A 15,272-nucleotide genomic window follows, 5' to 3' on the forward strand; every position below is an offset into this window, starting at 1 on the left:
AGCAGTGATTGAGTGAGCAGATGTGGGTTTGCGGGGAAGAGTGTTCCAGTAGTTGGACCTGGGCGGTTCTCCTGGTCGGTAATTCTGAGTTCAAGGTACGACTGTTAAAAGGCGGCTATACAGAGGACTTGTTTGAGGTGGTTATACAATGGCCACTATGAATTAATATTAAAGATGATAGGCAACTAGATTACATGAAGATATCCAAACCTCGTCCTCACGTACAGAATACTCCGTTGTACGCCACGGTATTAGTATGTCGGTGCGTGTCGTTTACAGGCTGTCACCAACAATGTAGACAATATTGCCGAGAGGCGTCTCCAGCTCAGGGAGGAGAGTCCCGACTATGTTGGCAACGCCAGGAGCGAGGCGGATGAGGACAGCACCGCCGTCGCGGCCGATCGAGATGAGAAGGTTCTCGGTGTCAGGGCCAATGTCCTGGAGAAGCTGGGTGACATCGATGGCGACTCTGATGACGGAACCGACGAGGCCGGCAATGCCGTTTTCATTGAGGCGGTCGCCGGCGGGGCCAGACAGGTCAAGAACCTGGGTCTGGCCGTTCAGACCCTGGACGTTGAAGAGGTTGGAAGCGCCATCACGCTTAAGGTTCAGGCCGAGGCCCCGGATGATGTTACCAACGGGGTGGTTGACAGAGTCCAGGCCGAGAGTAGCAACGGTGCCGCGGAGGAGGTCAGCGATTTCAGGAGCAAGGCGGACAAGGAGGATGCGGGAGTCCTCGCCGACAATGGTGAGGATGCAGTCAACGATGGGGCCGAGGTCGGCAACGAGGTCACCGAGGGTAGCAGCGTCACCAACGATCTCACCGATGGACTCGCTGAGACTGACACGGCCAGAGAGCAGGTTGTAGACGTCCTCGTTGACCTGGACGAGGAAGTCCTCGCCGTCCTCACCAGTGACGGTCAGGAGACGGTTGACCTGAGGGCCGAGGTCCTGGACGAGGTGGCCGGTGCCGTGGCAGTCGTCATCTTCGCAGTCAACGGGAGTGGGGTTAGCGGTAGGGGGAGCGGTGGTAGTGCCAGTCGCAGTGCCAGTGTTTGTCTGGGTGGCAGTGTTGGTGTTGGTGGGCTCGACAGTAGGCTCGGTGACAGTGTTGGTCTGGGTGGCAGTGTTGGTAGCAGTGTTGATCGCAGTAACGGTGTTGGTCACGGTAACAGTGTTGGAGTTTGTCTCCGTGGCCGTGTTGGTCCAGTTGTCGGTGTTGGTGTTGGTCTCCGTCTGCGAGTCGGTCTCGATAGCAGTGGCCGTCACAGTGGCAGTCTCGGTGTCGATGCAAGGAGAACTGGTGGCACCGCCAGTAGGAGCGGGGACGGTGATAGTGACGGTCTCAACGTCGGAGCAGTGGCACTCCTCGTGGGCACGGCCAGTGAGGCCGATAGGGCCGGCCATGGTGCAGGCCGCCCAGGTCAGGGCAGTGATCACAGAAGCCTTCATCTTGGGTATCAAGTAAACGCCGGATAAAAAAAATCAAGCCAAGACAAAAGAAGGGACTCAAGTCGGAACGATCGTCAAAAGAGTGACAGAAGCTAGAAAGGAAGCTGCTTTCGCAAATGAGTGACTGAAGAAGAGAAATTGATGGTCAGCCAACTTTGAGCTGATATTTATACTCCTCAGTCTCCCTCCCCCTTTGTTTCCATCAGACCTCCATCACCTCTGTATGAGCCCAGGCCCAGAAAGAAACGAGCCCACTGCCCGGTCAAAGGCGACCCGACTATTCCTGCTTATTGGGCATGGCGGCCACCAACTCGGCAACAGGCACCAGAAACCTTGCCCTGAATGACAGGAGCTTGGAGCTGTCAATGGACCAGTGGGCTTTCTGCCCTGGCACTCGACCATTCAGACCGTTGCTCGTGGTCAAGAGCCTATCGGAACTGCAGCACTGCTGGGTCTCTGCTGGGTTCCTGCCTGGGATGCATGCAGGCTCGTTTTTTGGCGTCAAAGCACTCTGATGTGCCTAAGCAGCGCCTGGAACATGGATCTTCAAGTCTTTCAACAACCAGATGGGCGACTCAGAGGACGAGTCGCGTGGGTCCGCAGTTGCTTTATTCCAAATGTGGCGGCATAAGGTGCAGGTACGAAGGCGATAGTTCTCCAAGAATGAACTAGCAGTAGTGTCAGACTCGTACAGAAGCACAGATCTCAATCCCAAGGCTGACACTTCTTTGTTTTTGGGATCTGCACCTGTCGCATAGACTATTGGCAGTGGCGCCCGGTCGATCTGGGGATTGGCTGAAGAACAGTTTGCCGATTTCTTAAATTTGTGACTTGTCGCATTGGTTGAATCCATTACATCGAACTCATTCGGACCTTGTCTTTCTTCGGTGTTATGACACCCGTTTGATGGCCGACAAGATGCTGTTTCTTTGTTCTTCACGAGCCCCTGAAAACCATCAGAAGCTGCTCGAATCTTGTTCTGCTCGGCGAACAGGTATTTCCATGTCGCTCACCGATCGCGGGTTGCTTTTCTTTCCAGGAACGATATAGGGCTTACGCAGGGGCGAATACTTGGTGGAGAAAGAAGAGGAGCGCTGCTGGCTGCTAAATGGCCTCTGAGAGAGATCTATTGTTGCAAGTTCCTAGTTGCAGCAGGCAGGCTGCAGCTGCCAAGTGCCAAAACTCAGAGAGCAAGGGGGCCAGCGGGCTTCGGACGAGGGCCGAATCCTCCTCAGTATCTTGGGCCCTTGCCGTACATTTGGGAGAAGTCGCGACATCGAGGATGCTCGTAATCATCCACGGTGCCCATCGGCCACATGGGGATCATGCAGATCTCGTGGTCACCGCACCCATTGCAGTATTTCCAGTTAGTCCAGGCCAGGTAATGCATCAGACCCTGAATCTGCTCGACGACCGTGTCGTACTCGGTGTGACTCAATGCATCCAGCAGGGTCCCGCAAACGCTGCGTGACACTGAAAGCACCGCGTTGGCCGCGACGGGCGTGACGGGCGTGGATCGCTTTACAACTGCTTTGAGCATCGATCCACCTCGAGAGATCTGTTTCGTCGGTCATAGTCGATAAAGGGGGTCACCGCGTTCTCAATCTCCTCATGCAGGTGCTCTAGTGTTGAGGCCTGGCCAGACGCCAGAAAACGCAGCCGAGTCCCGTAGCGCTCCACCACCATGTCTGCAACTGCCTGCCAGTTTGTCGAGGGTTCCATGACTTCAGGCTCCAAAATCAAAGTATCCAAGTCCAGCAGAATAGGCTCCAACTCGGCAGCAGAGAGGTGCTTCAGTCGAGGCTGAGACTGTTCGCCTCCCGGAAATAGATCTAAGCCATAATTGTATGCAGTGACAAATCGATCGTAATCTAGAGTAACCCTATCGCCTCCAATATTCCAGTAACGAGATGCCACTGCAGGGAGCCACTTTTGTTCACGACCCGGACCGCCGTCACTTGGCTTTCCCTGCTTAGCAGGCTGTTCTCGCGTCACATGCAGCACCTCGACATTTGAAAAGTCACAAAGAACAATCTCAAAACCTGCTTCCATCCGAAGCATTCCGTCGAGACGCCCCTTCCACCTGTCTTTCGCCATCTTACAGAAAAGCTCTGCGCGTTTGGTCTCCCCCATAAAGTCCTCGCCATCTTTCAGCTGATCGCGAAACAGGATTCGGTCCTGGGAGTCTGTGGTTCCGTTGTTTGTCTTCGCCGCGGACATGCCATCAACGTAGAGCAAATGCAAGTCCCTGGCGGCAGCAAATGTATGCAGGTATCCGTGCTTCTCCTGGGGCGGCTGCCCAAGAACCTGTTGGGACTCTCGTTTTGATGGCGGTGGCGGCCCTGGCCTTCCACCTTTGGGCGGGCCTCCAGGGGGGTGAGGTCTTGGATGCGCAAACACCAGCGCATGTTCTGGCTCGAAAGCCAGCCACTCGGGTCCCTTGACGGGGTCAGAATTCGCGCGGCCGTGGTAGAGCTGGGTCCCCTCGGGCACTGTGGCGAGGAAAAAGGACATGCCGTTGTGATTCACTGAACTTCCCCATTGCCGCATAGACGAATGAATACTGTTGAAGATGTGATTCGCATTTGGAGGGAACGAATGCGAAACTGTACTGGCTATAAGTGCTGCAGTGCAAAGCTGCAGTCTGAATGGGTATCCGAGCATCATGAAAATGCCAGGACTCAATCCGCAGTACAACGCCGATTCAGAAGATCAGATAAGATGATCTCCGAAAAAGGCCGGCCACGGGTCCATATAAAAAGAGCCGAGTCTTGGATAGTTGCCTCCGAGTGGGACGACAGCGGGCTGGACGCCGCGTCATCGGAATAGATTCTGTACGCTATTTTAGCAGCTCGGATTTAGACAAAGGACTGGCGGTGTCGGGACTGACCTGTTCATCATGATTCGAGGGTAGAGAAAAGGGCTCATAAACGAGTCATCGTCGTTTGCTGTTGTCAGTGGTCTAGAGAATGCACTGAGACCGAGAATGAGTCTGATGCAAGCAAAAGAGCAAGAAAAGCCGATCCGTCCCACGATGCATCGGGATTTCGGAGACCAGTGCACTTCTAAATTGATACCTTCTCCCCACACTACCACTCTTAATTCCGAGTCCCAACCTTCCCCCTCGGCCTTCTCACCTCCAACCTCACCAATGACCATCAGCAGGGCTAAACAAACATGCGCCCCCTCCTCCTAACCTTCGACGCCTTCAATTCCCTCTTCCTCCCGCGCCGGCCAATTCCCTGGCAATATGCCAACGTCGCCGCATCCTTCAACATCTCCGTCTCCCCCGACGCGCTACAACCTGCCTTTCGAGCCTCCTACAAGGCCCTTTCCGCCTCGCACCCAAACTTCGGACGCGAACTCGCCCTGCGCGGGGAATACGCTGGGCCGCAACAATGGTGGGAGGATGTTATCCGGGGGACTTTTGCACGGGCCCTTGATGAGTCCGGTTCCGCGACAAAAGAGGTTCCGGACGCGCTGGTACAGGATCTCCTTACTCGATTTTCTAGTGACAGGGGATACAGATTGTTCAAAGACGTGAAGCCTTTCTTTCACAAATTGAGAGACCGGCACCGGTTACACGCTCCGCGGAAGGTCATTGTCGGCGTCGTTTCGAACTCGGATGATCGCATCTCGTCGGTGCTTGAGGCGCTGCGTATTTCGGTGGGGGACCCGCGAGCAGGCGAGGAGAAGACAAGGCAGGGAAATGATTTACCGGGGTTCGAGGAGGACAGGGAAAAACGCCCCAGACCTCACCGCAAGATGACGAGGGCACAGAGACTGCAGAAAAGAAAGGAGAAAAAGGATATCGACTTCATTCTCACTAGCTACCAGGCTGGCGTTGAGAAGCCGGACCCGTTGATTTGGGACATCGCGCTGCGGACGGCGCGGGAGTTGCATGGCGACACTGGGGCTGGGACGGGAGACTGGGAGTGTATTCACGTTGGTGATGACTACGACAAGGACTATAGCGGTGCTTTGAATGCCGGGTGGAAGGCTTATCATTTACTTCGCGATCCTGAAGCAGCTGCTCAGCCGCTGGAGGGTACGAGAACGATTACCTCGTTGTCTGATCTTCTTCCTGAGATCGGGCTCAAGAAGTGAAACAGTACACGATTGGGCGTAGATGTAAATGCACGTATCATTGTAACACTAATATAACAATCATTGCCTAACATAGAACCCAAGGTATGTATGCATGTACGTATAAACTCCTATCCCAACGCCATCTTAAACAAGAAATCTCAACAACATGGGAAACCTTAAAAACTCAATCCCACTGTCCCGTCCCCCCCAAAGCCCCAAGCCTGTTACGGTTCCCAGCATGCTTGTTCAGCAGGGCAGTAATATTCGAGCTCCGATTCCGGTGCTGCGTGCGCAGCTGCCTCTCGCGCTCTCGCTCCCTAGCGGCAGTATAGTAATTGACGGATCCCTTCTTGGCCATCGAAGCTCCAGAAGAACCCTTGGTAACGCCTCGAGACGAATCAGACGTAGAGCTGGACGTAGAAGACGAGGCAGTCGTGCTCTTCCGCAGAATAGGCGGCTTGAAGCCAAACAGCGTAGCCTTGTCACTTGCGGCGCCGGTATGGAAAGCGAACCGCGTGCCGGAGGCTGTACTTGCGGAATTGGACGATGCTTGTCGGAGGAGGGCGAGGCGGTCGACGACGGGCCCGCGTGTGCGACGGGGGTGACTGAAGCCTACTGGCGCGGCTGGGGATGGTTCGCGCTCTTGGCTGGTAACTAGGGCTTCCTCGGATTCGTCATCGTCCATTTGCTGCTCCTGCTGCTGCTGCTGCTGCTGCTCCTCGCCTCCATCGTCATCGACGGAAGCATCCTCATGGAAGGAGTCGTATTCAGGACGTTCGGTCAGGAAGGAGACGGTTTCACGGATCTCGGCAAGAGTAGCCGGCTTCTTGGACATCGCGCTGGCGGGTTTCCGGCGGAGGTGAGGTGGAGGTCTACTATTGATATCTTCGGCAGAGGGCTCTAGAGGCCTCTTTCTCTTGTTGCTTTCCCCTCCTGCCGCATCTGCAATCGCATCCTGCGATGAAGAGTCATCCTGTGCAGCGCCATCTTGCTCGTAGCCCAGGAAATCCAGGCCAGCGTCGTCGTCGTCACGATCTTCAATAGCTTTGAAGAAAGCTGCCTTCTTAGGGTTCTCGGCTAATTCCCCGACCTTCCCATCGGCCAGGAGGGCGTTTCTCATTCGAGCAAACTCTCTTTGCTTCTGTCGTCGGCGGGCAAGCAGCTCGTCATCGGAATCATCCAGGTCGAACTCATCATCAGCACCTCGTCGTCGGCGAAGTGCTCCAGTTGTGATGTCCTTCAACAATTTGGCGACGTCTTTTTCGTCTGCGTTCCTTTGATGAAGCCTATACATGAGTTAGTATGCAATGGGAACTGCTTTAGACAAAATGGTAGACATACGCATTCAAAGCAGCCAGCTGCTTCGCGTCGACCTTTTCCTTGCTGTTATCGTCGATCATCGCTCTGTCAACCGCGTTCTCTTCATCATCGGCATCGTCATCACTTGCGCCTCCAAGACCGGCGTATTCGTCGTCTGACTCCTCGGCAGCTTCTTCCACCACGTCCTTCGCCTTACTCTTGTTGCGGTCGAAGAGGTCGGCCGCCTTTTTGGATTTCTTTGCAGCCTTCTTCATGACGTCAAAAGCACTAGTGTCAATCTCAAAGTCATCCTCCTCTTGCTCTTCTTCTTGCTCCTCGACGGCGGACATTGCCGGCGCTTTCCCACGTCTCAAGTTCTTCATTTCTCTTTTGACTGGGGAAACAAGGACAGTCTCAATAGTCGATGCAGGTGGTGTACCCATGAACCTCTTGTTAGGGTCGAAGGGCGAAAGGACAAAGCCGGCATCTTGAGTTGGGTCGGGGATCTGGGAGAAGTGAGACACGCTCCGCTGGGCAGGCGATTCAGAAACACGAACATCAGGGTGCCAATATCCGGTGAAAGGGTCGGTTGAGCCAGCACGTTGCTCCTGGCTATCTTTGATGACGACCTGAGAATCAGACAGCGCTTGTGGGCTCATGGGCATAGGCTCAGGAAGTGTGTGAGGAATAGTGGAAGCATCGGCCTGGCTCAGGTCCTGGCTCGTAGCAAGTGTGCCTGCAAAGGCCTGCGTCAGGCTCATTGTGGCTTCTGAGGGTTTCACGGGGATATTCGGGCGCACCACGGAGTTTGCAAAGGGGCTGATCGGTTTGGCGGGAGTCCTGGGTACCTGAGCTTCCTCCTCGTCTTCGTCTTCGCTGACGATCCGAGTACGTCTCTTGCGCCTTTGCGTTGGCATTTCTAGTTCAGCGGCTGGCTCATCCTCAGATTCATTGTCTGCATTGTCGTCTTCGTCTTCACCAGCCTCTGAGTCAATCAAATTTCTTTCCCTGTCGACTTCAGCTTGATCCTCCATCTCCTCATCCTCATCGCCTTCGTCCTCCTCGTCTTCATCTTCGTCGTCTTGGCCGGCAGCACCCTCACCTTCATCGTCTGAGCCAGACAGCACGAACTCGTCATCGTCATCATCGTCATCACCGCCATTTGCCCGCCTGGCGGCAGCTCGTTCCAGTTTTGCAATATCCTCTCCTTCCTTCCGCGCCTTCTCGACAAGATTCTCCACTTCGTCTTCAAAGGCAGCGCGTTCGGCAGCGGTTTCAATAACAATACCCTTGGCTCTGAGCTCTTCAATTCTCTCTTTTCGTTCTTTCCCAGCTTGTTGTTTTGCCTGGTATAATAAACTCGCCGACAGCTCAGCCGAGTTCATCGTAGGCTTCCGAGACGGCGATGTAAGCTGGGCTAATGCTTTCAGCTTGAACATAGAGGCTGACTCTACGTTGTTGCGTGTTGGAAGATTCTCGAATGCTGCGATGCGTCGGCTCTTGGCGGGTGATGTGACGATCTCTAGGTCACTGTCCGATTCGTCTTGTTGGTGTCGAGCTACCTGTTCTCGGGAGAGTCGAACGCGGGCGGGGGCTACTCTTAAGGGCAGCTTTCCTGTCTTGACGTTGGACAGTTCTGCGGTCGGTTTGCTGGTCGGCTTTGCCGATTCTTCTGCAGGGGCTTCCTCTGCCTCTTCCAGTGCTGTATTCAGAAGTTCTTCGAATGTTGGGACAGCCGTATCCTCCTCTGGCTGCTCCTTGGTTGAATCATCCGCCGGGGGAATGACAGGCGATGTTTGCGGCGTTTCCTTGTCCTTTGGTGCTTCGACATCTGAGGAGTGCTGTGACTCTGCGGTTGTCGAGGAGTTCTCACCAGGTTGTTCAGGCGCGGTCGGTGCCGGCGGTTGCATAAAATTGAACCGAGCAAAGAAACTCTCCTTGGTGATCTTCTTCTTCGTCCGCGCCTCATGAGCCAGTTGCATGTTCCTGCTCATTCTCTGCGTCTCGCGATTCATCTCCTCGAGAGCCTTCTTGCCGGCTTTCCGGGAGGGACGTGCCTGTTGCGCCGATTTCTTACGACAGGAGGCACCACCATCTGCACTCTCTTCGTCAGAGAACATGTTCGCATTGGCTGCTTCTCGCTCCTTGGCCTTTTCAGCCTTTTTCTCGGCTTCTATCCGTTCCTTCTCCTCGCGTTCTTTGCGTTTCTTTGCGACGAGCTCAAGGAAGCGGTTGTTCTGCTTCGGCGCCGCCTCTTCATCTCCCGAGTTTGCTGTCTCGCCCCACTCTTGAATATCGCCCTGTGACTTTGCCGGCGACATGAATAACGGAGAATAAGAGCGCGCCCGAGACCGTGACCGAGACCGAGACCTGACCGACTCCTCGTCCGCATCACGCGTCACCTTTGCACTTTGAACCCTTCGTCGCGGTCCAGCCGCAGGGACATCGTCTTCATCGTCTGTCGAAGCAGCCTCTTCATCTACTGAATCACGACGCGTCGTATCAGGCTTCTGTCTCTCAGCGCGCAGGGTCTTCGAAACTCGCTCGAATGCCGATTCCGCGGCAGGCTGTTCACTACGCCCTGACCGTTGCTCGGTACTGGTAGTTTGGCCTAACAAACGCGCAGCCATGCGGCCTCTCGGCTTTATAATCTCTTCATCCTCCTCCTCCTCCTCCTCCTCCTCCTCCTCCTCATCATCTTCCGAATCCAATGTAAAAAAGCGCGTCGTAGGCTGTGTCTTGGGGTTCGATGAACTGGAATTTGCGGGAATCGCGTTCGGTTTTGGGTTGCTTGGCTTTTCATTGTCTGAATCCGAGTCGCTATCGAATGCTGCGAGCATGGCTTTGATCTTTTTGCCTGGCGTGAGGATCTCAGGTGAGTCGGCACCTGCGGACGCGGACCGCGTCGTGCGGGGAGTAGATGGCGTCGACATCGTGTTTGGGAGGAAGTTATGTGTGTGGTAGGTATTAATTGGGCTAGAGGGTCATATCATTATAAGTTCAACAAGGGCATTCGATAAATGTGAGGTAAGGTAGGGTATGGGGTTGGAGATCTTGGACTCCGTGGTTGCATGGAGTGCCAACCGTTCCACCGCCACAAATCTAGGACGGAAATCCCAGACGCGTTACGGCCCGCGACCGCGTCGCTATCGCACGTGACGTCGCGATAAGGGCGCTCATCTCCTGTTTCCAAGATCCGGCAGCCTGCATGCTTCAAGCTTGTCCTCGAAGCTAAGTTTGAGGAGCTTTGTGAAGTTGGTAGTGGTATATCGTTTTTTTCTAGAAGTACAGAATGCGCTAAGCTAGAGCGCCAAACATAAGCCATCCCTATGAAAACAGGGTGAAACCGCTGCGCCTGCTGGTATTTGAAGAAAGCCATAAAAGAAGCGAAATAAAGATGCCGATAGGAATAAGTTTTCTGAGTAAATATCCAAAATGCCCACCTAGATTTCAATGTCAATGTCCAGGTCCAGAGCTACAATGTTCTCGTCGTCCATGTTCCGGTGACGAATCTTGCCGCCGCCTCCCTTGGCCGATTGCTTGTTCTGCGAGCTAGACGGGGTGCTGCCCTGTTTGGGTGTGCCACCGGCAGGGGTTACGCTGCGGCTGGCGTTGTCCTCGGATTTCGGTGTTTCTCCTTTGACATCGTGGTGAGTCTTTGCAAGAGTCTTGACACGCAAGAAGGGGTTGATGGTGCCTTCACCACGTGCCGCGGCAGCGGCGGCTTTCCGGCTGGCCTTGCGCTCCTCCAGTTGTGCGCGGCGCACGTTTTCGTAATTGAGCTTCTGGTTCCGCAAATTCAGTTGGAGGAGGCGCTCGTGTTCGGAAAGCTTCTCGTTGCGTGGTTTGGCATTGGAGTTGAAGGCAAGCTTTGGCGTGTGGTTTGCGAGCTCGGCTTGCAGTCTGTCTATCTCGTCGTTGTCACCAATTTCCTGGGCAAGTTTCAACTTCTTCTCGAGCTCATATCGCTTGAAGAATGTTGTCTTCGAATCTAAAGACCCTTGTTTGCGTAACTTCTCGTTCAACTCTTCGTTCGTGAACTTGTGGTTGAGCAAACGGTTGATGTCCATAACCTTCTTCTGGAGTTGGGACTTCGTAGGCAGCTTGCAATCTTCAACTGCCATAGTTTGTCGCCATCGACTAAATTCCGCCTGCCAAAGAGTTAGCTGGGGCCGGGGACTAGATAAGCGCGATAACGTACCTCTGTAAGTGGTGCTTCGGAGCAAGCAGCAAAGGGAAACTCGCGCGTGTTCTTGCCGTGTGTGAGAATCGCGTATTGATCTGTCTGGAACATCCGACCATTGGTCCCCTCCAGGGGATACGGCTTTCCCTCTGTTTTGATTCCTGGAAAGAGTCAGTGGCGTCCTAGGCAGCTGTTATAATGGGAGCTAACCTGAGATCATGCATAGCCGATACTCATTAATCCCTTGGTTGTTGGGTCCGATATTGAGGCGGACATAGCATCCGGTCATGGCGGCTTCAAACCCAGGATAGAAGCAAACCTTTGCGAAACCAGTCCTGCCCACACGAGCCCGCTGGATATCTTGCAATTCCGCTGGGGGATCATCCTTCGGAGGTGTGGGCGAGCGTTCACCGTCATCCCATTCAACTTCGCTCTCTCCGTCTGCATCTTCGTCAGAGACCCGGGATTTCAAGTTCGAATCTTTGATCGTTGGTTCTCGGCGGCGCAGTTCGTCACGCTTGCCCTTTTGCTCTCGCTGCCTCTTGTACGCCTCAATAGCCTCCGAAGCTTCGCCAACTTTGCGACCGCCGAGCGTTGTCTTTTGCCGAGAACTCTTGCGGTTGCCTTCATCCAGACTAGCGGCACTAGCCTTGCGCTTATTCTTCTTTTCTCTGCGAGCCTCTTCCTTCTCTCTAGAGGCTAGAAGACGGCGAAGGGCGGCATCCTGGATATAGCGATCTAGCTCTGCCTGACGTTCTGATAGAAGCTGCTCCCTCTGGATCTCCGGCATCGCCATAATTTCCTTCTTTTCTTGTGCGGAATAGTACACCCTCTCATATGGGTAGAGCGGACCCTCATCTTCAGCTTCTGCATCCGAGCCCTCGAAATCGGACGGTGCCTCTGATTCAGACATGCTAGCTGAGTTGAGAGAATCGGCGGCGGATCTAGTGTTAGGCGAAACTGTCAGTTCATCTTCAAACCACCGCATATTAAAAATGAGCCATATAACACAAGAACATACATTTCGCCATCTTCCTCATCATCGTCTCGCCGCGACTTGCGGGGACGACGTATAGGTTTTGCAGTGTCTTTGCGACCCATGGCTGATGTTGGCCCTGGAGATCGTGGTGAGGAAGAACGAGCGGGAGAAGCAGTAGATAACTTGCGAGGGGGAGACGCCTCTCCATCGGAGGTGTCGTCACCTGCCAGCGCCAGCAGCTCAGCGTCAAGGTCGTCCGCCATTGCGAATGCTGACTGTTGAATGACCGGCTCGAAATTTCACGTATTCAGGTTACGAAGCAGGTTTCAAAGAACGCAGACCCTTTTCAGCGAATGAATGTCGCGCAGTCAGGGCGAAAAAGCCGGTCTGGTATACAAATGAACGTAATGCTCCTGAGCAATTGTCGCAAAGAGCCAGAAGGGGTCGAAGGTGGCAAGACTCGACTCAGTCCAGGGAAAATGGAGAAACTCGTACAATCGAAGACACTGACAATAATCAAGAGGCGATAATCTAACAGATATCACAAGACAGGTCTGTTCACTGAAAGCACTCGTGGTTGTGAATAGCAGAGTTGAAAGAGTAAAGTCTGAGTGAACGGCCAGAAATCACACTTGACTGCGATTGGGCCCAGAATGACGTTCCAGTCCAGGGATTCTTAGCGTGGTCGAGTGCCGAGCCGACCAGACCGGACTATCTAGGCGCGCGGCTGTTCTCTTCGATCGGACCAACTGCATTCCGACTTCGGTCTCTTGCTCTCTGCATCATTATCCTATTGTTTTGACAGCTGCCAGATATGAAGCCCTTCACAGCGCTCCGGAAGTGCCAATTGCACTCATGTCACAGACCAGCAGCTCCCCTGCTGCTGGATTTTCTCGCCCCGTCCGCGCTCCGCCATCGACAGTACCACGCAACGCCAATTCAACCGGCAGATTCCCCGTCAAAATCCACGAGTTCGAAGCCGAAATATGTGCTCAATAAAGAGCAAAGAGAGTTCCTTGATAGCGCGCTACGGGTGAACCAGGCCGGCGAATTAGCAGCCACCTTGATCTATACCGCGCAAACACCGCAGGTCGTCCGTTCGCACCCACACCTACGGCCGTTGATGAAGCACATGTACGACCAGGAGGCCGGTCACCTCACTACATTCAACGGCATGATTGCCAAGCATCGTGTAAGGCCGACCGCGATGTACCCGGTATGGGAGGCTGCAGCGACATTCCTAGGTTGGTCGACGGGAGTCATGGGACGGGAGGCGGCAATGGCGTGCACCGAGGCTGTGGAAACGGAGATTGGTTCGCATTACAACGAGCAAGTTCGGGAGATTTTGTCGTGGGAGGCAGACGCGCACAGTCGCGGGGAGGAATTGGACGATGAGTTGAAGGAGATGCTTACGACTTTCCGAAGGATTCGGGACGAAGAACTTGAGCATCTAGACCATGCTGTTGAGAACGACTCCAAGGAAGCACAACCGTACGACCCGCTGGTCAATGTTATCCGACTCGGATGCAAGACGGCCATCAAGATCAGTGAGAGAGTATGATTGGACAAAGCAACATCCTGGGCTGGCAACGACCCTGTACTATATAAACCTCTTATACATGTACCATATATTGGATCTACGTTTTGGTTTAGTTGAGAGGAGATATCCCTATATCAACCTATCATAACTCTATTCTGATCTAGCAGCATGGGTATATACGTAAACAGTCATCTCTAGTTCTGGTTCTTCTTCTCAAGGTAGTCCAGAAAATTCTTCGAGAACCTTACCACCTGCTGATAGACCTCCTCGAAGCCATTCGCCCCGCCATAATAAGGATCCTGGACTACCTCACCCCCACCAACACGTTCATGCAGGGCACCCCCTACCCCGTAGTCGCCGAACAGGCGCACATCTGCAACCTTCGCACCAGCCTCAACACGAGCAGTTATCGAAGCAGCCGTCGCCGCCCTGGTACCCTTGCCCCGAGCGGCGCGCGCGGTGGCATTGGTCGACGTCGACAGGATAGATGCGCGCAAATCTAGTAGGTCTTCCAAATTATACTTATCCATTGCGATGAGGTAGTCGAAGTTGAGAAAGTCCTCCAGCGTCACTTTCCGCGCGAGATGGTGGTAGTTCCTGATGTTGTGCCGGCGCAGGGTAGACATTGTTCGTGAGTCTGAGGGCTCGCCTGCATGGTAGGCGCCCGTACCGGCGGAATCAATGTTGTTGATTAGAGGATGGCTGGAGGCGACATTGCGGAAGACGCCTTCTGCCATGGGAGAGCGGCCTAGAGTCGGAGTCGGATTAGTTGGCGCGCATTGCAAGCGCGTGGAGGGAGAAAGCATACAGATATTGCCGAGGCAGACGAAGAGTACACTGGCCTGCTGGCCATTGGAGGAATTTTGGTCCGTCATTTGCCTGTTTCCTGTATGAATTCTTTGTCAGGGGAATATTGAGTGCTTGAAGATGGCGGGGTTTTATCTCCGGGCTTTATCGATAGTGGCGTGGGGGCCTGAGTTCTGAGGCACAATTAATTTTCCGCCGTCGCCACGACTACTACAACGTCCGAGTCTTCACCGCGAGATATTCTATTCGCTCAGTGGTAATATTACTCGAGAACTGGCATTAATGCAAATTCTCGATAACGGAAGTTTTGAACTAGGGTTAACATTTGCCTGCTAACCATCCATTGAACGAGGGTCAGCATAAATTCGTATTTCAAGTTATAGATCAGCCCTGCCAAGCTTGCTCTATCAAGTGGATAGCAGCCGTATGTTGCGCTGGGTGACGGAAAGGTACGTAATCTTTTCACTGTCTGTCTCGCTCTCTCTACTGATGATCTGAGGCAGATCTATCCTGTATACTACTTCATACCCCGCCCATTGATGAGCATGACGACTACACATGGAACGACCTCTGAAGATTCTGAAAGCCCGAGTAAGACGGGACTGTCATCTGTCATCTGATTCTGTAGGCTCCAAGATAGATAAAAAAAGAACTGCAGGGACCGTTAAATCCGAACCAAAGGGCAAGCACAACCATGGCGAATCATGTGCGGAGGCAGTGTCACCGCCACGGACTGGTGGCTGTGCAGACAGCAGACCGACTCGGTGGTTGGCCCAGCGACCGCGTGGGGCTGTTGTCAACCGATCCTTGGTCCTTGGGACTGCGTCAATTCGACTGCTTGACCCATGGATGTTCATGATATTCATCAGGCCGTTTCAGGGGACTGGTTTCATGGGAGTTTGGTTGCAGCAGTCAATTGTCGC

At 53.8% G+C, this 15,272-nt stretch overlaps 7 protein-coding genes across 7 annotated transcripts; 2 read left to right on the plus strand and 5 right to left on the minus strand.

The window, feature by feature from the left end:
- Positions 1-5: 5 nt before the first annotated feature.
- Positions 6-1,712, minus strand: BDV17DRAFT_142748 (uncharacterized protein). Its single transcript, XM_073754331.1, has one exon. The coding sequence runs from the start codon at positions 1,450-1,452 to the stop codon at positions 274-276; it is 1,179 nt and encodes a 392-aa protein (XP_073613703.1). The 5' UTR covers positions 1,453-1,712; the 3' UTR covers positions 6-273.
- A 971-nt stretch (positions 1,713-2,683) lies between these two features.
- BDV17DRAFT_283071 (uncharacterized protein) lies at positions 2,684-4,116 on the minus strand (the record flags this gene model as incomplete). Its single annotated transcript, XM_073760297.1, has 2 exons — positions 2,684-2,971; positions 3,001-4,116. The coding sequence occupies 2 exons, from the start codon at positions 4,114-4,116 to the stop codon at positions 2,684-2,686; spliced, it is 1,404 nt and encodes a 467-aa protein (XP_073613704.1).
- Positions 4,117-4,629: 513 nt separating this feature from the next.
- On the plus strand, positions 4,630-5,559 carry BDV17DRAFT_293213 (uncharacterized protein; the record flags this gene model as incomplete). Its single annotated transcript, XM_073762543.1, has 1 exon — positions 4,630-5,559. One exon carries the CDS (start codon positions 4,630-4,632, stop codon positions 5,557-5,559), a length of 930 nt encoding a protein of 309 aa, XP_073613705.1.
- Positions 5,560-5,580: 21 nt separating this feature from the next.
- BDV17DRAFT_268786 (uncharacterized protein) lies at positions 5,581-9,527 on the minus strand. Its single transcript, XM_073758503.1, has 2 exons — positions 6,883-9,527; positions 5,581-6,827 (listed from the first exon to the last, which is right to left on the minus strand). Exons 1-2 carry the CDS (start codon positions 9,468-9,470, stop codon positions 5,726-5,728), a joined length of 3,690 nt encoding a protein of 1,229 aa, XP_073613706.1. The 5' UTR covers positions 9,471-9,527; the 3' UTR covers positions 5,581-5,725.
- Positions 9,528-9,897: 370 nt separating this feature from the next.
- Positions 9,898-12,540, minus strand: BDV17DRAFT_142789 (RNA polymerase-associated protein). The gene is made up of 4 exons (XM_073754333.1): positions 12,045-12,540; positions 11,234-11,967; positions 11,042-11,184; positions 9,898-10,991 (listed from the first exon to the last, which is right to left on the minus strand). The coding sequence occupies exons 1-4, from the start codon at positions 12,263-12,265 to the stop codon at positions 10,284-10,286; spliced, it is 1,806 nt and encodes a 601-aa protein (XP_073613707.1). The 5' UTR covers positions 12,266-12,540; the 3' UTR covers positions 9,898-10,283.
- BDV17DRAFT_142756 (demethoxyubiquinone hydroxylase family protein) lies at positions 12,415-13,717 on the plus strand. Its single transcript, XM_073754332.1, has one exon. The coding sequence runs from the start codon at positions 12,817-12,819 to the stop codon at positions 13,561-13,563; it is 747 nt and encodes a 248-aa protein (XP_073613708.1). The 5' UTR covers positions 12,415-12,816; the 3' UTR covers positions 13,564-13,717.
- ltpA (tyrosine protein phosphatase LTP1) lies at positions 13,662-14,430 on the minus strand. Its single transcript, XM_073758504.1, has 2 exons — positions 14,351-14,430; positions 13,662-14,290 (listed from the first exon to the last, which is right to left on the minus strand). Exons 1-2 carry the CDS (start codon positions 14,415-14,417, stop codon positions 13,737-13,739), a joined length of 621 nt encoding a protein of 206 aa, XP_073613709.1. The 5' UTR covers positions 14,418-14,430; the 3' UTR covers positions 13,662-13,736.
- Between the last annotated feature and the right edge of the window lie 842 nt (positions 14,431-15,272).

The sequence above is a fragment of the Aspergillus undulatus genome (genome assembly GCF_047715775.1).
Source record: "Aspergillus undulatus strain CBS 261.88 unplaced genomic scaffold BDV17scaffold_39, whole genome shotgun sequence".
NCBI lineage: Eukaryota > Fungi > Ascomycota > Eurotiomycetes > Eurotiales > Aspergillaceae > Aspergillus > Aspergillus undulatus.